Source organism: Sinohyriopsis cumingii, chromosome 4 (genome assembly GCF_028554795.1).
Source record: "Sinohyriopsis cumingii isolate HCF-2022 chromosome 4, ASM2855479v2, whole genome shotgun sequence".
NCBI lineage: Eukaryota > Metazoa > Mollusca > Bivalvia > Unionida > Unionidae > Sinohyriopsis > Sinohyriopsis cumingii.
This window is the reverse complement of record NC_142964.1, coordinates 30,976,313-31,000,210: the sequence shown is the minus strand read 5'-3', so window position 1 is coordinate 31,000,210 and position 23,898 is coordinate 30,976,313. Positions and strand designations below refer to the sequence as shown.

At 36.3% G+C, this 23,898-nt stretch overlaps 1 protein-coding gene across 5 annotated transcripts in view; it reads left to right on the top strand.

Annotated features, from left to right (window-relative positions):
- Nucleotides 1–23,898, top strand: part of LOC149800879 (uncharacterized) — a 242,737-nt gene that overhangs the window by 1,141 nt on the left and 217,698 nt on the right. For 3 of the 5 annotated variants that reach the window (XM_089954904.1, XM_089954902.1, XM_089954900.1), the window contains exons 2-4: nucleotides 1,781–1,831; nucleotides 3,972–4,068; nucleotides 11,572–11,685. In XM_089954904.1, coding sequence (XP_089811030.1) covers nucleotides 4,041–4,068; nucleotides 11,572–11,685 — 142 coding nt within the window. In that variant the 5' untranslated portion in view covers nucleotides 1,781–1,831; nucleotides 3,972–4,040. Of the gene's footprint in view, nucleotides 1–1,780; nucleotides 1,832–3,971; nucleotides 4,069–11,570; nucleotides 11,686–23,898 lie in introns of those variants that run through there. The other 2 variants (XM_089954901.1, XM_089954905.1) reach the window with 2 other exon arrangements.

The window sequence follows — 23,898 nt, the reverse complement described above, 5'->3', positions numbered from 1 at the left end:
TATCGTTTCGATTAAGTAAATATCCTAATCGACAATTAAATCAGATTATTATCTTGATATAGGTGACGACTGCTGTTGATAAAAGTTTGTTAGGGACTCAAAATGGCGGGTATTTGGGGTATTTGCGTACACAATCGTGACGTCTGTGAAAACAACCCATACTGGTACACCGTCTCATGCTTTATATGGTGTAATCAGCACTGTGTCGGTTAGAGTGTGTGTGTGTGTGTGTTATTGATTTTTAACGTAGCTTTAACAATATTTCAGTCATATCGCTAAGATGTCTGCAGTGTGGCAATTTATAGTGATGTCTAGCACTGGGGCATCATGCCGCAGACATGTAGCATGATGTTCCACCTAGTCACATTATCCTGACACCAGATAGACCAGTTCTAACACTAACGTCTTAGTGATGAGCGCCTAGCGGGGTAGTTGTTATTACCATTTTTTTTATATCTTTGTTATTACTCGGCCGGAGTTCGAACCCCCGACCTCCCGTATCCGAGGCGGACGCTCTAACCACTAGGCCACAGGAGCGGTGTGTCGATTAGACCACGTGTTGCAAAAGAGTTGAAACTTCTTGTTCGAATTAATTAGATACATATTGTGTGGTGTTTTAGTGATATTTCTTGTATTTGTTTTGCATATTGCTTAGTTTTATATGTTGTGGGACATTTGAAGAATTAGGGTACTCAATTTTAATTGTGCTACAAGGATTGCTTTAGGAAAATATAAAATGTGTGAAGGCGATAAGCCATGTTTGAAATTTGCATATGAAAAGATGAGAAGGTATAATAATAAACAAGATTAGGCGTCCACCATTTCAGTTGATATAAAAAAATAGGATATTAGTTGACGAGAACCTTAAAAACACATTTCAGTTCAACGTAATAAGATGATGGAAGCGTTTCAGAGCCATAGAAAAAATGCTATTTCAAAAAGAAATCTGCAAACATGATGGGTGGTTATGGAATGATAAACCTAGAGTCTACAAGAGCTCAATTAAGGAATTCTCAATTCACTTTATGCGAGGAAACCCGGATGTTAGTGGAATATAGTGACAGTCGTGTAAAGCTGCATACAGAAGTCATAAAGAAATGCATACATACATACATACATACATACATACATACATACATACATACATATATACACACACACACACATACATACATACATTCATACATACATAGGGGGCCCCAAGTGGCCGAGTGGTCTAAAGCGCTCACCGTTACGGATCACTACCATCTCACCTCTGTCTGCGTGGGTTCGAGTCTCGGGTTCGGCCTATGTGGGTATGTGAGAAAGCTTGCCAGTAGCTTTTCGTGGGTCGGTGGTTCTTACCGGGATTTTACCGGGTTCTTCCTCCACCATTAATACTGGCGGCCGTGTATAGCCTATCTTGTGCAGAAAAATGGCATTAAACCCCACAACAACCACAACAACAATAACAACATACATATATACATAGAGCATGTAGAGAAAGATGTATAAATAGAGAATCTGAAACTTAGTCCATATGTTCCGCATTAGTTGACACTTCAAATTAATGTTAATACCAAAACTATATGAACAATTATATTATTGTGTTTCTCAAAAAATTATTATGGCCAGTAAGGCTTCGAGAGCTTTAGTTAGGAACGACTAATATGTATTTTATTTGCAGACTATGTATGCATAAACACAGTTTATGTTCAATTTCTCAGACTTTTATACAAGATCTATTGCTCCCTCCAACTCAAACAGATTATTGATAAGTGTTATTGATATTTCTTTTCAGTATTTGGAAGATCCATATTGATCTAAGCTGCATCAGGGTAAGGACAAAAGGGTATGAAATTATGTTTATATGAAGCTATTCTTTCACAACCTATCTGCAACGTGTTACAGTATACTTTGTTCCAGGAAAGATGGCATACCATTAACTGAATATTGCATTAATTTCTTCCCAGTAAAAGTACCGTCCAACTCCCACTTGTACTGAATTGTGCCTTAAAAATAGTCATTAACTAGGAATAACTTTGTGAGTAATACTACTGTTGAGTTGGACTTGTTTTGCAGAGTGGAAACAAATGTATATAGGCTTTTTAATAACTCCAAACATACTTATGTGATTTCAAATTACATAGATATGTTTAATTATATTGAATGACACATACCACTATGTTTCAAATTTTGATATTCAAATAAAATATTACAAACGCAGTTATAAGTCTTGTATGCAGCTTCCTAAAGTATGAATGGGTCAGTCGGAATAAGAGCTCTAAGCATGTGCCTGCGCTTATATGTTTGTCAACAAAGTGTGAAACGTTTTTTTTTTTTTTTGTTAAGGTCTATTTTCTTTAGCTTTTTGCAAGGACGTCGAAAACAGTTGAAAATAAAGTTCCTGTAATCTATCCTGGAAACGGAAGACTTTGTCGCAGTTAAGAAAGTTAATTTGCCATGTCTCAGGGTTACGTATTACAACAAGATTCCATCCTTTTTATTACAGACGGCCTTGTCTTTGGAAAGAAAACTATCAGCTTGTATAATAAAGCTACATTATGGCTCATTTGACATCATGCCTTGAGACAGTTATATAGATATTCATCATTTATAGTCGTAGTAACAATAAAGTACTCTACTTTATGTATGTTAGTGTTATGTTTAGGTTAGTCTAATTAAGATCAAAACACTAATTCATCTAGATGTTTCTAATACCGTGTAGTATGATAAGAATAAAACATTGATAATTATTTATAATGTTTAATAAATAAGTGTTAATGTGTTATTCTTATCATGCTACACGGTATTATAAACCAAGATTTTGCTTTAGGTACAATGAGAAATGACCTTTATATTTCTAAAATGGAGTTGTATACAAAAATATAGAATTTTTATAAATTGCACTTTTGCAAATAAAACAAACTATAACACAAACTGAAGTGGTATTTTATCTCTTTATCAATATATTTTATTTTGGCCTCGTTTCTCGTATCATATTTAGCTGTAAGTGCGTGAACAGCAAAATGAAGTGTCAATTCTTGTGGTGATTTTTCTTCTTTTATTTTGTAATTAATACCAGGAATATATCTCCAGCCTAGTCAGTTAAATTCTTCTCGAACGCCAATCTTATGTAACTAGATATCATTGAAATCACACACTCACACATTCGACAAGAACTGAGTATAACAACGAGATCAGTAAAATTTAGTGACAATTTTATATCCGTTTATCCTTCCCAAAATCTTTATCATATATAATGCATTACTTATATCATAATATTGACACTACAAAGATCACTATATTAGATACATATACAATTTATGCTAAATAAAGTAAATTATTTAGGTTAATTTGTTTTAAAAAATCAAACTCTACTTTAGTCTTTTGATTGCCGTGAAATATAATGTTCATCGACTTTTGTACTCATTGGAAGCTCCTATTTTAAAATTTAAATTGTGGAGAGATGAATTTATTAATTCTGCATGCTAGTAAACATACTTATTTTACTTATAACATATCAAAACCATGGTTGTCATTCTGGTCTTTGACCTGGAGTTAATTTTGTTACTCAGCTTTGGTTCTGGCTGTCCGGTACAATTGAACAGTGAATTGTTCTATCTACACACATACACATACACAGACACGCACACGCACGCGCGCGTACGTAGCTAGCAATAGTGTGACATATGCTACAGAGCAGCATTAGGATGAGAAAATAGCATAATGCTTTATTTTTGTTTCTTTTATAGCTTTTGAAAGTGTCTCATACAACCATAACTGGAGGGTCAGATCAATATTTCATAGCTGGTGCTAAGGTGACAATCTTTTTAAAATAGTTCTATTTTCGATTTTTATTTCGAAGCCGTATCATAATATCGATGAATTCAGTGAAGTCAAATCAGCAATCAACCGAAAACATGCCCTTTTCAGATATCCGAATCCTCACGTACTTCCAGTAATTGTATTGTCGTTTTTGTCTTTTGCAGAGACGCAATCAAAGGAGATAAAAATAATTTCCTCTCAAAAACATCGGAAAAGGGCACCATATTTCTGAAATGATCTCAGCACTGACAATTATAAGTGGTTAAGTTTGATATTTCTCTCTCTCTCTCTCTCTCTCTCTCTCTCTCTCTGTACTTAACGCAAGTCATCAGTTTTCATCGGTACGCAATTTTTTTAGATAGCATTTTCCATAGTCACTACATGTATTATTATTATCATTATTATTATTATTATTATTATTATTATTATTATTCCATTATACAATTCTCTTGACATCTATCCTTTATAACATAAATTCATAACTCTACTCTTATATAATGTCTTTAATTTCGTAAAAAATCGTGTAGATGGTGTTGACTTTTTTTGTCACATTTGTTTCCGTCCTTTGCTCACTACCTGAAATTAGGTCAAAAACATATTAGATCTCTCTGTGATAGACACAATAACCCGCTCGATTATTATAGTTAGACAACTTCATTTCTGTAAGACTTTATTTTCATGCACAAGTAGTTATTCTCTCTCTCTCTCTCTCTCTCTCTCTCTCTCTCTCGCACTGTCTCAGAACGTCAAGTCGAATTGTGGCGTTGGCAACTTATCGGAGATTTTGTTGTGGATCTGAATATTGTGATTATTTCTAAAAACGTTGGTGTCTCCAAAATATGTAGTGATTGAGTAGCAAATGTCAGAAGATTGACTACATATATATATATATATATATATATATATATATATATATATATATATATATATATATATATATATATATATATATATATATATATATATATATCTATGGGTAAGAGCTAGTAAGCACGTTCGGGAAATATAAGTGAAAAAATTGCAAATATCTTTAGGAACATAAATCCTTCCAAATATAAGCACTCTTCTTTAATATAGATGGTAATAATGCTACGGTTCCAAAAATGATGCATAAATGAACGAAAAGGTAAAACTATACAATTCTTGAAGTATAGGGTCATCTATTTTATGTAAACAAAATTATTTTAGAACGCTCAAGATTTTATATGGTAGTATACCATCAAAAAACTTCTGAAGATGGTTAATCTCGAAAGGCTGTGTATCACATAATGGAAATTGGGTGACAAGTCAAAATGTATTCCACTGTCAGGGGACATTAACACGGTATGCACACTGTTTGAGGCAGTGGCGTCACTGGGGAGGGGGTGCGGTGGGTGCGGACCGCACCGGGTGACACCATCAGAGGGGGTGACACCCAAATGACTGTCTATACAATTTTCGACTTTTGTGCAGGAAGGGGGTCCATGGGGGTGACACCATGAGTTACTGTACATGACTGTCTATAAAAATTTAGAATTTTTGTGCAGGAAGGAGGTCCATGGGGGTGACGTCATGAGTTACCGCAATGGGTGACACGAACCCTAGTGACGCCATTGGTTTGAGGTTCGCATTTTAGAAGGTGTGTGTATCATGTAGACTAGAGACGAAATACAACTTCTTTCTGCAATATGTTATATAAAAGAGATACCACTCTACAATAATGGGTTTATTCAGAAGATGGTTGAGTTTACATTGCACATATTTTGCCAAGTGTATAGAAAATGAAATTTTATATTTGAAGTGACTTTATGGATTTTTCATTAGGAAGCTGGTAACTGCGTTTTGGTCGTCATTTATCTGCGCTTCCTTGTCCTTTATATTAATGGCAAGGTGACTTGGTAGCTAGCAGAACAGAATACTTTTATCCAGATTTCTTTAGCAAAGTCATGTTTCTCTGCGACTTTGGATATGAAAGGGTTGTTACATTTTTAATTTTCGGATGAATTCAGTGTTGAAATAGGTAATCCAAAAAGATACAGAAATATAGGTCTGGTGAGATTTCATAAAGTTCAAATATTCTAAGAATGTATTTTCTGCATTAAAAAATGGAGGCTTTATCCGATAACCGGTTCGAAATAGTACCTCTACGTGTTTCAACAGGAGCTGCTACATTTTCTTACCTTCTGAATGGTAAAGTAGAACGATTCTATGATATTTTTGCAGTGGGTTGAAAATTAGCTTTTTTCTCGCTAATTTCCTATTTGTTCAGATTACACGAGAACTGTTTTAAATTAGAGGGTTTCCTTTATTTAGAAACACCGGAGACCACTAAAACCTAAGTATTGACTGAATAAATAAGACTGCAACATGTCAGCTCTTTCGATGCTTTTTCTCACATTAAAAAAACTAACATTGGTTACCTGTAGAAAGTAAATATCTTGCAATTGACGATCCCTGGCCCACAAAATAATACAATCATATCAGAAAACGATTTGAAATGCATTTCCCAAACTATTCATAGCCTCCTTAATATTGGATACAAATTTAAGAACAAATGCATCTGGTTGTAACCTGTTTAAACCTCCGAATATCAATACATGATGATATTTTTATAACATCGACGAATATCTGAAACAATCAAACGATTAAAATTGGTTTAAATACCCTTGTTAGATCATCGAAGACAAAAATCTTTCAGTGTGTTTGTTTTGATATTACAAGCTATTCACCTTGTAAATATAGTAGTAATTATGTAATAATTTTTGGAGCAAATAACCATATGCTTTTACTTTAAAAAACTGGATTGAAAAAAATAAAAGCCAGTACCAAACATTTAAAAGTAAACAAATAAAAATAAAGTAGTTAACTACGCCTTCTTTTTGTTATAAGAGTCTCAGAAGGGGCCGTATAGATTAAAAGGTATTTGACAAAACTAGGCATTTAAATTAACAGCATATATTGTACCATTTGGAAATTAGCTGTGATAAGAAGAGTTTCTAAGGAAACCAGTAAATATGCTCACCTATATTATCTAGTCGATTCAAAACAACATGACAATAGATTGGGCTGCTTGGTCCGGACTGATGTATTATCACATTTAATTGGTACCAAGTTAGCTGGAGTTACATCCGATTATGGGGCATTTGCAACAGTGGTGTGCCATAAATCTCTGTAGACAGTTACTCGATGGCTTTAGCTTGAATTAATTCGGTGATCCTATCCTTTTGACCTAGGCTTGGTAGGTTGGTTTTCTGTGTGTTTGACATCGTGTTTCAGCTCATTTTAGGCTATACAAGGCGGCCAGTATATTTGGTGGAGGAAGAACCTGGGTAAACAGTGGGAAGAACCTGCGGCCTACAGGAAGCTACTGGCAAGTATTGTTCGATACCCACATTGGCCTATTCTAGACTGAACGCATGCGTACATGGATAAGATGTCAGTGATCTTTGAAAACGACTTGGACCACTCGGCCACCAGGATCCCCTTTTACCTAGGGACTCCAATGGGATAAATTTAACTTTGAAAATAAAGTGATTCTGCCAGATTCAAATTTGAAGGCAACAACTCTTCCAAGTCACTGCAAGAAAGGATGCATCCAAAATAAGACAATTTTGTTTTTGTAAACCTTCACCTAGACATAGCGATCAGACTTAAAAGACCTACTCATGATGGAGAGTAAACTGAAACCTATAAAATAATAAACAAAGACGAAATGAGTGATATATGATGAACAAAGACGAAATGAGTGATATATGATGAACAAAGATGAAATGGATGATGCTATTGAACATTTTCTAGAAATCATTTTACAAAGTAAATTTCAAGAGGGAATAAGAGAAAATACCAAACGGATTTTCAACAGTATTGAATATATACTGTTGAATATAGATAGTTATTAGAATAAATTAATATATAAATTTGCCCTAATCGATAAAGAACAAATGGGACTTGTATAAAGAAAATAGTTGGATAATTTTTTTTATTTTACGCTCTCATGTTAGTTTCAAATACTTCCACCCAAAATCCTTACTGACCATTAAAATGTCATTTGAATGGATATAGTTACTGGTTTAATAAATTTACAGTTATATTCGATAATATTCTAAAATTGAGAATATATTTGATATTTCTGTAGGAGGGCATGCAATATAGGAAAGGATAACTTACCACTATGAGACATTATTGCGACAAGACTGTTCCATTTAGGACAATGACAAACTGTTCGGAATGTTACTGCTAATTAAGAATTTAGCGTAACTTACTGACATGCCAGCGACAGCACAGCTGCTGGAAATTACATTAAGAAAATCAGACGATGTTGAATAGAGAAAGCCAAACACGTTGACATCTTGATCATAATCGTCTCAGTTAATGGTGCTAACAGATGCAATAACAGAATGTTCCCTTAACATTAAATTGGAATGAAATATGATTCCCAAATGTTTTCATCACACATATGCAAGTATGATCGGAAGAAATGTAATAATAACAATATGCTTGACTTGTTCGATAGGCAAGAAAATTTATTGGAAAAAAAAATAAACTCCGTAATAGTATAGAAAAACTCGATATATATAGTAACTGATAAAGACGCACTTGTAAACTTTAAAAAATATTAGTATCAGAAAAAGTTCAGCGTGATGTTAAATGTATCGATGCACCCCAAAATTGTAATAACGGCATGGAGCTACAAGATATATCCTGGATAATGCAAATATTAACATTTTTTATCAGGGTTTTATTTGTACCTAATGTCAGTTTATACCTGTCAGAAACCAATCATTTACAGACATCATTCAGGCGTTTTGCAATTTGTTGGGAACGATAGTAAAAGTAGTGTAAAATGTTAAGGTCCGGAAAAATGAAAACTATAGTATTTTACAGAGGAAGTTAATACAGTTTTGACTCAACAAATACGTTCAACATTTGGGGCTTAAAGAACTTGCAAATAGCTGATGTTTCGAATACTAAAGTTTGCGATAGTCATGATCAAGCGAGAACGATTAGATTTGCAAGTACTTTTTATTCATTGATCAGTCTATATAATATTTAGCTAAGAATTTAAATGATGACAAGTTCGTATAGACAATGAAAACATTTGGTGCATATAATAGATAGTTTCTAAGAAAGGACAATTATACATATGAGTGCTTAAATAGCTTTGATTGATTGATTGCACAATAGATACGTTCTGATGACATGCTAAAATGTAAGACAGTTTCTATTTATTTGTTCTAGCTCATAAAGTATTCGTTTTTGTATTTTTTGTTGGTTTGTTTGTTTGGGTTGTTTTTTGGGGGTGGAGTTTTTTTTTCTCTGCATGTTCAACTTTTGTTGGCACACAAAATCAAGCGTCGCATAATAGGACATCTTATATTTCATATGTGAAAATAAAAGGACATATGTTTCACATGTGAAAATATAAGAATGAGAAACATATAATAATTCTCCATATTTCACATTTAAGTATATTTTAAATATCCTATATAATCTGCCCATCATTTACCTAAACAAGAATATTGGCAACTGGGGAAGGATGGAGTGTGCAGAAAAGAAATCGTTTCTTGACGTGAGCCAGTGGCGGGCTCCAGCATCTCTCGATGAAAAATTATCACATTTGTGTATCTCAGATCACACCGTGAAAGAATAGAGTGACCACAGACGTTTGAATGAGATTTTCATAAGTGATGAAACATGTATTTACTGTTTTGAACCAACTCTAGAAACAATTAAAATGTTTGGATCGGAGATACCAAGTAGAAAGCACAAATCGCTCGACTAGACGGACTGTCAAGAAAGATTTATACATATTAATGCATATTTATACATATATATGCAAAGTTCCGGCCCTTCCAGGAACCTGTTCCACACTCTCCTAGAGTCAACTAGTAAAACATCCATCCACTCACCGGTACCGAAGGCATCCATCTCCTCCTTGACCACACACCGGGAGACATTCACCGTCCTGACAGACTTCATGAAGGAGCACAACAATCCAACCTTGTCACATTCTTCAAACAAGCCTGACTATCTCCAAGTGATTTATGGCTTAATCAGACTGAGAAAGTTTATAGAGATGCATGGGGAGTACTTTGATGGGATACACTGACGCACTGATGTATTTTTCACTAATAAAATAAAACATTGTTGTACATAACACTAATAAACAGAATTGTTACATATTCCTTGTATGTTTAGGCTTACTTGAGCTTGACATGTAGACATTCTGGTATGATACACTCATATATAAAGAAATAAATTGTGCTACAGTTTCCTGAGTAATGTATAATAATTCAAAGATTTTCTTGATGCCGTCTTTTAGTAAGAGCTTGATTTATATGTGGAAGGTTTATTTTAAATGCTGGGCAGGTGCATACCACGTTTACCTCTAACATCTTATTCCAGTAACCATCTCATTACATATTTTTTGTTCTGTTTGTTTTTGTTTTTGGTATTTTATTGAGGGGAGGGGTTAATAGTTTCTAAGAGCACCCAAGGCTCTAGGAGTATCGATAATTATCTTACCTATAAGTACACATATCTGGTAGCATAAGGAACATAATCACTTTAGTTCGTTAAAAGGTTCAATACAGCTTTCTTTGGTTTCCTATAAGAATATTCATCTGCTGATTTACTAGCCATTAAATTAAACTTCGAAAGTTGTAAGAAAAAGTTACCCTTGCAATGATAAGCGAAGTACAAGACGAAACAAGCCATGGCGCAAAAAGTAAGACTTCTTTTATATATGCACTTTGAATGTTTGATATGGTAAGTAGGTAATAATCACGAAAACTTATCGAGGTGTGGTTATCGAACCGTTTACCGAAGGATAAGACTTTAGGTAAAGCGAACCCAAATGCCTCAGAGGGCATTGTGTAGATCTACTTGAACATACTAGTAAAGAAATAGTTCTACTTGAACATAGGAGCAGTCAAAAATTATATATATATATATATATATATATATATATATATATATATATATATATATATATATATATATATATATTTATATGTATGTATGTATGTATGTATGTATGTGTGTGTGTGTGTGTGTGTGTGTGTGTGTGTGTGTGTGATATCCAAAGTCAATTATAGTGCCCAAATTATCGTGCAAATAAGAACATTGTTTGTATCGCATACTTGCCGAAATTAAAACAATTATTCTAAGCTCTGTGAAATATAAATAAAATATTCTGAGCGATCTAGTTGTAGGGATCTTTCCTTTCCGATCTAGTTGTAGGGATCTTTCTTTTCCGATCTAGTTGTAGAGATCTTTCCTTTCCGATCTAGTTGTAGGGATCTTTCCTTTCCGATCTAGTTGTAGGGATCTTTCCTTTCCGATCTAGTTGTAGGGATCTTTCCTTTCCGATCTAGTTGTAGGGATCTTTCCTTTTCGTGTAGAAACAAATGCTAGAAATGTTGTTCTGAAACTTGCGAATCGCAGAATATATTTCCACATTTGTTTATGATGACTCAAAAATGACATAATAGATCATTGCAAGGCCTTGAATTCACGGCCACTAATTATTTCCTAGGAATACTGTCTACATCCTACTTTGTTTAATATATATATATATATATATATATATATATATATATATATATATATATATATATATATATATATATATATATATATATATATATATATATATATATGTGTGTGTGTGTGTGTGTGTGTGTGTCTGTGTGTGTGTGTGTGTGGTTACATTTCCAGAATATGTATATTTTTATATCTTCATTAGTTAGATAAAATCATTTTGATTTTAACAATATCATTTAGGCATCACAGAATGGCTGATGGAAAGAAAACTGAAACGATTGAAGCCTGGCGATGTGATCAGATTCTACAGAGATGACTATGAACATTGGACTATTTACAATGGAATGAAGGCAGGTATGATCCTGAGAGAAGCGTTTTTACGTTGTTTAACAGATGAATCGTTGTTTTTGTGACTTTATTTAGCCCTATGAATGGAAAGTACCAAAGAAATCATCTGCAATTTCATTAAGTTTTCTAAAGTTTCTACAGAGATTTGTAAACGTACTTACGTGAACATCATACTCGTCCCGCAATGTGGATAATTTACCAGTTAACGTCTACATATATTTTTGTTGTGGCATCTTCGTCGGATGTTGTGTCTCTTAGCACAACTATTTTATTTCCGTTCATGCTGAGTTCACCTGTCAATGTGTCGCCGGTATTCTTCAAACGATTAGCAACATTTCTTGCAGTTTCATCTCTGATGGTTATAAACGATATATTTGAGTCTCTGATTCTACCGCCGTCAGTAAACACATGGATGTTTTCCGTGGTAGCACCAAGAACTCTACGAATTATATCATTCCATTTGATATTGATCGTTTTCAAAACGCCGTATTTATCCTGAAAAACAACAACCTCATCTCGGTCAACCCCAGAGAGGTTCATGATATCAGCGAGTTCGTCTTTAGTCGCGTAATTTGACAAATCTATTTCGTCGAACTTTTTTTTTGCTCTTAGTTGTATCACCGCCTGATCTTCCGCAAATATCTACCATTATTCTTTTCTTTCTGATCTAAATCAATTTCTCAAACTGTTGACTTGTATAATTAGATACGACTTTGTGAGGTGGCAACGATGGAGTCTTTGATACAGCGTTGAGTACCAGATTGGCACTGTGTCCGACTTTGTACGCAGAGACATAGTGCATAAATTCCTGCGGTGGAGCTAACCCGTACGAGTCAAAATAAACAATTCAACGGGGATCAATTGCGTATGCTACCCAATGAGTTCCTACACCGGTACTAATATCGAGATTAATAATACCCGTCTCGGTATTGTTTGGTCGCTGCGGTAACTGATCGTGCATAAAAACACCTCTAAGTTTTCTATTTTTAGTTGCTTGGCAGCATCAAGTAAGTCAAAATTTAACATCGGCGAAATTAACGCAGTATTCCTGGAAGTCTCAGACCCTTTCCTCGATGATGAGTTCCTGGAAGCTTTAAGCCCTTACCCGTTGCTTTTTTTAATGCCATTCCATCAGCGGCTCCAACAGCACCTAACGCAGCTGATTTTGCAACGGCTGGGGCTGCAGCGGCCATCAGCGCTGGTATTGCCGCGAGAAGTGGAAATATACCGCCTGTCTTAGCAGTAGCTTTGATGGCACCGGCGGAAAGTTCAAGTCATGTTCCAATTCGGGATTGTTTGGATTTATAAAGATGTTTAAGTTGACGCGCTGTAAACAACAGTTTATTTTCACCGCCTGTGATTTGACTGTGCTTTAGGGTCATTGTGGTTCCTGTTTTTTTTTCACTGACGCGGATTGTAGTTTTCTAATCTGACCAGGAGTCAGACTAACACTAACGTGATGGAAAGATATTTTTATAAAATACTCGTGTTTTTAAATCGTTACATATTTTCCACTGGTGCGTCAACGATTTTCATTCTGCCACTTGCGCCTTCAAGCAACATTGCCTTGTCTCTGAGTATAACCGCGATTGCTTTGTAATAAACGCCACCACCTGTATTTACACTGGCTCTAAACTGGATATCAACAACAGATTGTCTAAATAAAATCAAGATGCTCCAGCGAAAAGTAATAAATCGGATATAGAGTTCTAAAATCAAACTCATATTTGTAAACCAGTGTCTATGTTTAGATCACGTCTCAAAAATGACAATAATCGTTGATACAAACGGGTTATATAATTTTGTTCATAGTTTAGTAGTATATTTACCGCTGGTTCTTGTTGTCCGTTTACCTGCAAAGAAACCTAGGTAACACCAAGTCTGTCAAATATCATATGGCTATGAGTTTGAGAGTTCAATCGTGCAGTCTCCTGAAGCGCAATAAAAAAATGTCGCGGTGCAGAAACACCTTGCTGTGATGCTATATGCCACGCAAATTAACCGTTAACGTCAGTTTGCATGCTGTCCATGGTTGTTGTATGCCATGACAGCAGTGATTTACCGCCTTGATTAATAAAAGTCAGTAGATGTTCTTCTGTGGTGATCGTTGGAGTTATTACCGGCATCCATAGTATAAGTTTTATCAGTACTACCTTACCAGCATCACCCATAGGTCTCCAGATAGCGTCATCGTTTAGCTCCAAAGATAACTTTTTTGACACTTCTGCAAAATCCAAAGATATGTGATAGTGGAATCGCGCATGAGAAAGCTCCACGGGTTCCCTCCAACATTCCTCGACGCGTTAGAAATCCTACATTGTATTCTGGATTAGCACCATGAACCACCGGCGTCACATCAGCGTCAGCGTTCCCGGCAAAATTTCTTGGTCGTCTTATGTCATATTGTATGTGGTTTGGGTGAATACTAGTGTCCTTGGCGAACATCATCGAAGGACCGGTTGATTTTGCAAAGTCATCAGAGTACCCTGCCAAACCTATTATTGTTGTGGCAACGTCGACGTCTTTCTGAATTGTCTTGATGCTTTTCCCATCAATCGAGTATGTAGCGCTGTCGAACAATGCCATGATGCCGTTGTTAACGAAACCAACTCTAACATCATCCGTGTATATAGTATTATCTGTTTTGATAATTTCACCTTCTATCTCAATAAAAGCCTCAGAGGGTAAAAAGTACATACTTGTATCATGGACTTGCAAATCAATCTTTTCACGCTGATCTGGCAGTCGTGCTTGATAAGAACTAAATTGATAATCAGGTATTGATACATCCCTGAGAACTGGTGCGCTCATGTCAAATATGGTGCTGAATATGCGTTTAAACATTTTATTATAATCATGTTGATCTAAATCATGATAGTCTGCCACGCGCACGGGAAACTCCGCTTCCTGCTATCAGACTTATGGCAATGTTTTTTTTCTGCTTTACTTGTCTGCTGATCTATCAGCGCTGCTAGTGTTTGATTTGCGGCTTGATTTATTATTTTACTGACATCCGCGGAATGGTTTCCGTAGACGGCAATTTTACTGGTTTGGGTGAACCTCTTTGACGTTTACGTATTAGTCTTGCTATTCTGTCTTTGATCGCCGAGAACGCCGAGAACGCTCTACCAGCAACGTCGCTGATTGCACCAGGAGCTTTTTCACGAATAACGTCGATGGCGTTCACTGAAAATTGTTTTGCAATTGGCACGGCTTTTGAAGCCAGTCTTGTAAGTAATCCATGAATAACATCAATTAATCCATCTCCGTAATACGCGCTATAAACGGTTTGCTTTACTGATGGAAGAAGGCCTTCAGTAGCCGTTGCGACTCCTTCAGTACCCGTTGCGAATTCAACTTGTGCTTCTTGACGCGCTTGTGGCATCTCTCAACGAATATATTCCCTAATTGCTACTAGTCGCTCTCGAGCTAATCTAACTGCACTGGTGGCATTATTTGTTATAATTCTATTTAATTATAGAAGCAGCGATGGTGTTGCTTCGGCACCCCCAGTCACCGCCGCTATCATTTTTTGCGACTTTTGTTGCGATTTTCAGGAAGGCTTATTTTCGCAATTCGAGAGTAAGTCAATTAGAGGCTGTTCGGCCCTCTCTGGTTGGTGGCATTATTTTTTTATAATTTTATTTAGCTATAGCAACAGAGAGGGTGAATGCCTCAGATGTGTCACGGTGCCGCCGCAACCCTTTTGGCGATTTTTTTGCGATTTTCAGAAAGGCTTATTTTTACGATTCGAGAGTGAATAGATTAGAGGCTGTTCACCCTCTCTGCTACTGCTACATATAATTGCTGTTGTAGTCTTATATATATATATATATATATATATATATATATATATATATATATATATATATATATATATATATACATATCCAGCGATTCTGGGAGCTTACCTCAACGTTCACGTAAAACTACATTTATTACGTTATGTGTCTCCAAAGAATCTAGTTTTTCCCCGCAAACCGGTCACAAGGACAAGTGCCTCTCTAGTGAATATCAATCGAGGTCTTTCTTTCCCTGGCCGAGTCAGTGTTGGTGGTCTAATATTATTGACAGGAGATTTTATCATGATGAGGTTTATTGCAAAAGTACACTCTATCGTTGTAGAAACAATCCCTAGACGGTTTCGTGCCTGGCTGTGTAGTCGACTGGGCGTTTTCGCGTGCCAATGCAGTTAATCTAAGCTTCCTTCACGTTCGCATTGCTACACCAGGGTATTCACAACGGTCGATTTCTATCTGGCTCTCATGTAGGTTATATCTGAGTGTATATGAGGGTCTGGTAACGCCTTATTAATGCAGATATGCATAAAAAAGTTGAAACAAATTGTAATCGATGTTGACATCCCTTATCACCCAATCCACCAACCCGTCGATTAATTCTTCATTATCACCACCGCGTTTAAAATCCATTACTTAGATGTAATAACAAATCTTAATACAAACACCAAAGGCGGTTATGTACCCGACAGGATAGTTGCTGAATTCTTCAAAGTGACTTCCATCTCCAGCAACCAGTGATCTCTATATCGTATATATGAAAGAGTTTAGTGCGCTAGTGTCGGATTCGTTACATGCAACTACTCTTTCACCAGATCGATTGTTTATCAATAAATAAATACGATCCGGACTCGCGCACAGTTAAGATGTCAAGTTTAGGTTTATCAAAACTATTCACGTCAGTAAAGAGAATTCAATCATTTGTTAATGCATTCAACGTTTGTCCCTCATTTGCTGATACAAAGTCATATGCATGTTTTAAATGGAGTTACTACTCGTGCTAGTGAGGGCTAAGCTGTTAGCACACCAGCTTGAGCACCATTTACATATTTTTGGATAGACACCATTGACACGCGAGGGTTGTCAATTTAATTATTTCTTGTATAATACAGGAAATGATGGAGTCCTCATTGAAAAGTTGACACGCCAGAATACTGGTACAAAAGTCGCAGTTTCCTCCTTACGAGTTAGAAGCAACCAGAAATAGTTAATTTGCTTGATTTTATGTCTGATATAAGAGACGCTACTGCCATTCACTACAACATGACACAGCGACTATAGTTATCTACACTTGCTAATATATATTGATCGGTTTGTTAGCAGCGGTTGTAATAATCTGCATGAGGTGCCAAATGGGAACGTGTGGGGCTAAATCAGGTTACACTCGTGTGCACAGGTTGTGTGTGTGATACAGCCCCAGTAACAATGGTAGGTTTATTCACCATGCGAGTGTTGATCAGTACTTGTGCATGTACTTGTGTTGTATTTGTGCATGTAATTGTGTTTGCGTATGTCACGTCGAAGGAGTTGATATCGCGCTCAAAGAGATAGTAGCATGAAGTAGTAGAGGGCGCGAACAGCCTCTAATTGGTTCACCCTCCATTTTGCAAAATAAGCCTTCCACGAAAATCGCAGAGAAATCGCGATTAACTCAGTATCTACGTTTAAACTCTAATTGACTTTACCTGGTCTATCGCTGATCGTAGGAAAAATCAGCGATCGAGTCAGTGTCAAGTATGAGACGGCACCCTCTCTGCCGCTACTATCCAAAATTTGTATCAAGACCGACTCGGTATCGTGACCGTGGTTCATGTAAGTTTATCGTGATAAATCCATGCGGTGATAACTGAGCCTGACTAAATAAATTTCTAAACCTAATTATGTCCATATCACCGCTACACCAGGTCTGATGAATATTTCGTAAAGTGTGAGTATCAACTCCGTTAAACACAGCAAGAATATTACAATTATCTCTGATTACTTTAGGAATTTGTGTATACCGCTGGGTTACATAAATCACATCTGTGTTTTTATGTCTGCCTCGAGAAAATATTCTGGCTGGATTGGACTGTTTGTCCAGCATTACATCATCGTATACGGCCAAATTATCAATAAATCCGTCTAAATCATCAATATTTGGCGCTTCACTAATATCAGTGATAAATTCAACAACATCGTCTCCGCGCTCATTTAACGATTTTGCGTTTTCGTTAAAATCCTTAAGTACTTCGTAACATCGCTGGTCATCAGCTGATGGTGCTACCAAATACAACTTGTCCCATCTGAGCCACCTCATTATCAAATTAAGTAACAGTTGCGTCTTACCACTTCCAGATGGACCTATGATAACCATTCGGATAGAATTTGGTAGCGCAGCATGATGTTTAAATGGCTCTTGCTTTTGTGTTGCAGAAAAATAAAATTACATTCATGTTATATAAAAAGATAAATAATGGATCTATACTGTGTGAAATGCAGAGCGCGTACCCCGACAGATACACTGACAACTATTACAACAAAAAATAACAGGTCAGCGGTTACAGGTAAGTGTATTCGGTGTGGTACAAAGAAATTTAAATTTATTCCCGCACAGTCGGGTTTAAAAAAAGCGAGGAGGTGATATTGCAGTAAAGTTAACAAAGTTACCAGGAACTCCGTGGGCTAAGTACCCAGGAAAACAACACCTCCCAGGATATAATTACTGTGGCCCTGGAACCCGACTTGATATCAGACTTGACAGCCAAGACCAACCAAAACCAGGTGAGTATCTAATAAACCCTATTGATAAAGCGTGTCATGCTCATGATGTAGCTTATAAAAGTAGGGATCTACAGCACAGGTATATCGCAGATGTGAAATTAATTCACGCGTTAAATTCCATTACGAATCAATCTTTCAAAGAATCATTAGCTAATTGGTTGGTTAGATCTGCAATGAAAGGTAAATTAGCGCTAGGTGCTGATAATTAATTATAAATGGAATCAATTTATTATTCCCCAAGAGAATACTGGAAGGGTAGAGCAGCGATTAGTAAACTCGCCAAAGCAGTAAAAGGTAAACGTGTTACTGCTGAAGCGTGGTTATCCAAACAGGCAATATGGTAGATTTATCTACCACCGCCTAAACAAATTCACTTTGCACATTTTGATGTAAGCGTTCCTAATGAAGTTCATCAGGCTGATATTTTATTTCTACTACATGATACTAGACGTCGATTGACCTACAAGTACGCGCTAACTGTCATTGACGTTGCAAGTAGATACAAGGAAGCAGAGCCGTTATTGACAAAGACAGCTGCTGGAGTAGTTTCTGCGTTTGAACGAATTTATCAACGTGGTGATCTACGATGGCCACAGCTGTTACAAGTTGATCCTGGCAAAGAATTTCAAGGGGCAGTATCATCGTTGATGAAACAACATAACGTCACCATCAGACGAGGGCATACTCCAATTCCTCGTGTTCAGGCAATTGTTGAGCGATTTAATCGAACTCTTGCTGGCGGGTATTTGGATATCAATACGCGAAGGAATTCATTCAACACAAAAGATCTCGTGAATGGGTTGCAAGATTACCAAGTGTGATAGCTGCGCTAAATAATGAAATAACTCGAACAACTGCGTTGAAACCCGTTAATGCAATCAAAAGTGCGCGCATAACAGTACAACGACGTGATTTTTCAAAACAACCGGTGCTGGGCAATGTGACTGTAAGATATTTATATGAGCCAGGTGAACTTGAAGGTGGTAAAAAAGGAGCGACTGAACCTGTCTGGAGCATCACGACACACAAAATATCTAACATAACAAGATCTACTGGTAGACCAGCAATCTACAGACTGCATTCAACTGCTCCTCAACGTGGATTTACACGTGAACAATTACAAGTAATTCCCGAAGACACTCAATTACCACCCCGATCACTTAACTAGCACCTCGATGTCGATTACACTCAAGACAGGTCAACATCACATTTTCACGTATATGACCGCGACTGTTATCTTTTTTATCTACAGTAAATTGTCTTGGGTGTTTACTCGAAACTTGCACAATGATTATTCTGCTGTTGTTTCAGCGTCTTGATAAATTCATCATCAAGGTCAAAATTGCGTTTATTTTTTTGTCACTTTGTTTATGACCGGCTAATTTTTTTCTTATTATATCGTTGTCAATATCGTCATTGATGGTTTCTGACACTTCCATAACAATTCTTCGCAGCTGAGATATTCTTCTGACTCGAGACACTGCCAAATAAACTAAATTGGACCACTCGACACGATCATCAACGATCCAAACTCGAGTATCAGTAATAATTAATCCCTGAGATGAGTGTATTGTCATTGCGTATCATAGCGTCCAGGGAGATTTGTCTGCGCGCAATGCATCTTCAACAATATTGACATCAACTGCGACAATATCATTTAATACTAAATTATGTTGCTCAGAGGATCCTGGTATATCAACGTCGATATTCTGTCATCGTGTATCAGTTGGTCTATAACACTGCGGAATTGGTAATTCTAAAAACTTTTCTTTATGTAACTGAAACAACCGCTGTTGAAGTGTGTCTCTGACTATCTTTCTACTTGCCACTATCAAATCATTTGGTCTCCACGTTTGTAGAAAGTCGTTCATGGAAGTTTCTGGAATTATTTTGCGCATTACTTCACATTGAATTTTATTCGGTTGTAGTCTGATTAATTTCTTGAATTCGTTTAATTCTGCATCAAGTGATCTATGATCATCGGTTATTTCTTCATAATAATATAAAAAATCCTTTAGCCAATTATGTGGAGATGGTCCAACAAAAGGTGGTGGTTGACCGTGATCGCCGCACATTATCACAGCTGTATTCTTAGACAACAACAAACAGAGAAATGTTTTTAATGTATCCAACGATACTGTGCATATCTAATCCCAAATAATAATTTCAGGAATATATTTCTTTCCCATTCGATCAGGGGTCCATGCATCACCCTTGTATCGAAAACAGCTGTGATAAGTACATGATTGCACTCCTCGCTGTTTCATTTCTCTTGCAAGTCTGTGTGTAGATGTCAGCACGATCATATCTGATCTGCATCAGTCGTTGTAAAACGAGTCAGTAATCCCGAGTATTTCTTGTCGATGTAAAATGAATCCGTTGCGACTCTAACTGCAGTGTCAGGGAATCTATTTATCATCGATAGCAACTTTATAGAAACATAAGCCAGTATTGAAGATCTTAAATGAGTATACTGAGGTGACCCGCCGTCAGTATAGCTTACAATCGTACCCAGCCTTAATTGTATATCCTCGAGGAGTTCAAATCGTGTTGGCTTCCACGAATTTTTTTTCTCTGGCAGCGTGCGCTTCAACTGACGGAACAATGAAACAATTATTTAGTAATCGGTCAATATTTTCTCCATAAAACTTCAGCGCAAGTTTTTTCATAGTATCATGAAGAGATTCTTTACGGTATATTTCACCGTTAGGTCGTACAAATTGATCATATGTTTCATCATCTGAACTTTTAAATAACAACACTGACACAGGATCGTTTTTACCTGTCTCATTAATAGCATCGAATATAATATCGTTGTAAAATCTTACAGTTTGATCTCGTGGAAACACTGTGACTGCGCTAGTCCAAGCATGCGCGTTATGATCAATGATATTTATCGGAGCTCCGTTCGATTTATATTGCGATTCGTACAATACTTTCCCTGTTATTATTTTTACTACCATTGGGAATTTTAATTTACTTGATAACTCAGCAACATCATTTATTGTAGCTCCGGTATCCTTGACCGATTCAGCCCATTTGGTTATTTTTTCACGTCGTAGATGAGTTAAACCGTTTCCACGCATCGCACTTGTAAAATGTTCCATTACTCGCTCAGTAACACAATTTATTTTTTGAAAATCTCATTGGTACAAGATCATCAATGTTGGGTTTATCATTTTGATAAATTCCATAAACAACCGCGGTCACAGGATACGCTCGCGAGTAATATGGTCTGTCAATACCAGTCAGAGTTCCTGGCTTGGAATTTTTACTTAACACAACAGTTTTTCTATTAACAAGGACAAGATCACGTTAGTCACAGATAATCCACGTATCGGAATCTTTTGCTAGCAGAATAAACTTGATCATGAGAAGATAATTTTGATAATCTAGGTAATCCATAATCGTTTTTGCCGGTGTATCGTTCATTGTAGCATCAATGACATCGTCCTTAACAGAGTCATTGCGTATAATTTTAAATGTCGACCAAGTGTGAGATGCCCCATCATCACGAAATTCTTTTTTAGCATCCCTGATAGTATTAATCAGATCAGTCAGAGCTCCTCTTCGCAATTCAGGGGTTAGTTTATCAAGATCGAATCTTGAAGCTTTCCAAGGCTGAATCATTGCCAATCTCGTAAACTCATCCATGCTATATTTCAGACAAGTATTTAAATAAAAAATATTATATATATATATATATATATAATGTCTCAAACAAGAAATCAGTGTAGGTGGCTTATGATAGGTTCATTGACTCTTTGTAACAAATCCTGCGTGAAAGAATTCTGCGGACAGCATTCGCAAAGTGTAAAGAGGAGCAGTCTAGGTCCTAAACCCTGCCTACGGTGTGGTGTCGGAGTTTGAGATAAAACACAGTTATGTGTGAGTTGTGGTGGTAAGAGATATCAGGAACTGAAGCGATATTATGACAAAAAAAAAAAAAAAAACAATGACAGCGCCATAAAATGTGAGCGCGATTATCTAAATAAGTTTTCAGACAAATTATAATTTAAACAAAAACATTATATATAAATGGAGCAAAAAGAATTTGTCCCACATCCCATCATCAAAAATTATGAGGCAAATCGTGATGGTATAATTAGACATTGTCGGCTGAAGAAACCAGTTGGTGTTGCTAATAGTTCTGGTTATCTTAGATTCACCGCTGTTAAAAAAGAGTTATTACGACCACGGGGTTGTATTCGAGGTATTTTACGGAGAGATCAATGATGGTTTTGTGATCGATCACATTGACGGAAATAAACTTAATAACTCTTTACAGAATCTTCAAGCTATTACACAAAGTGAGAATTCTGCAAAAGGGAACACTGGTCGGTTTAAGAGCATTAGAAAGAGAGCGGCTGGCAAATATTTCGGTATTCATCTGCCTTCAGTCCAACGTGGTACAGATAATATAACCAAATCATCGTTTTCATACCGGTGTTAGATACAAATAACGGAGATAACTCCGCTGAGGATACGTCATGCGATTAGTTACTTCCTTTGACTTTCAGAAGATTGCACAATACACATCATTTCCTATTATCCAGAAAATAAATAAATTTTCAAAGTAGAACTAAATTCAAGTTGTATTATTTTTTGTAATTCAAAAGTAACTGTCTGAAACAATGTTGGTGATTAACCGTCTCCTCTCTCTGCTGTATACTCACTAGTTTCTCAACGTGAATGTAAAAAATTCCCTGTCCATGTTTGTAACGTTAACACGGGAGTAAATATATACGATTACTTCCTTAATTTTACAAATCTGACTTATTAGGTATAAATACCTTCAGATCTGAATTTGTGTGTTCAGATCCAACCTGGTATTTTAACTGTGTTCAGAACTAAAATTGAACTGGGAATGTTAACTGTTAGCGATATAATTCGTTGGTGGCTAACTATATAATAATTTTTTTAATCATATAACAGTAGATTGGAACCATGGCGCAGTGGTAACGTGGCTGATTCTCATTCCGGGGGTCAGTGGTTCGAATCTCGTAACAGGCATATTGTCGACGGCACCGATGATAGGGTTTTTCTATAGTGGGAATCACCCCAAGCTCAAAAGTCAACCAGATAACATTTCCTCGAGTCGATCAAATTTAATGCAAAAGTGCGCATAGTTTAGAATCTGATCTCTGTCGCACGTGATCATAAAAATACGTTCTTGTTGTAGTTTATCTAACTGTTGTTGTGTCAATAAAAGATCTTCATTACCTTATACATCAATAACCAAGTCAACGTTAAATTGTTCTGTCGTAAACACCTTTTCGATGGCGTTTTCAAGTACTTGTTTGTCGTGTATGAAAACCCTCACGTGTTGGTATGTTATATAATATTTTTTGATTAATTTGTAAACTACAGATTTTTTAAGATTTTACATGTAAGTTTACATTTATCGTCTCATTTCTTAAATCCAGAAAATGCCCGGAAAGGTCAGTTAGTTTGAAATCTATTCTTGATAACAGTGGATTACGACATCGTAGATAGACCGGATTGATCGGTTCTTTTACAATCAGAAATCCGGGTGGTTCTTTCGGTGTGAATGAATAAAGAATAAATCCTTGCTGGCTTGATTTGATATTGTTGTGTCTGTGCTGTAACTTCCGTCAATGACATCACACACAAGATTGACCGCGACCGTTGGAGTTATATT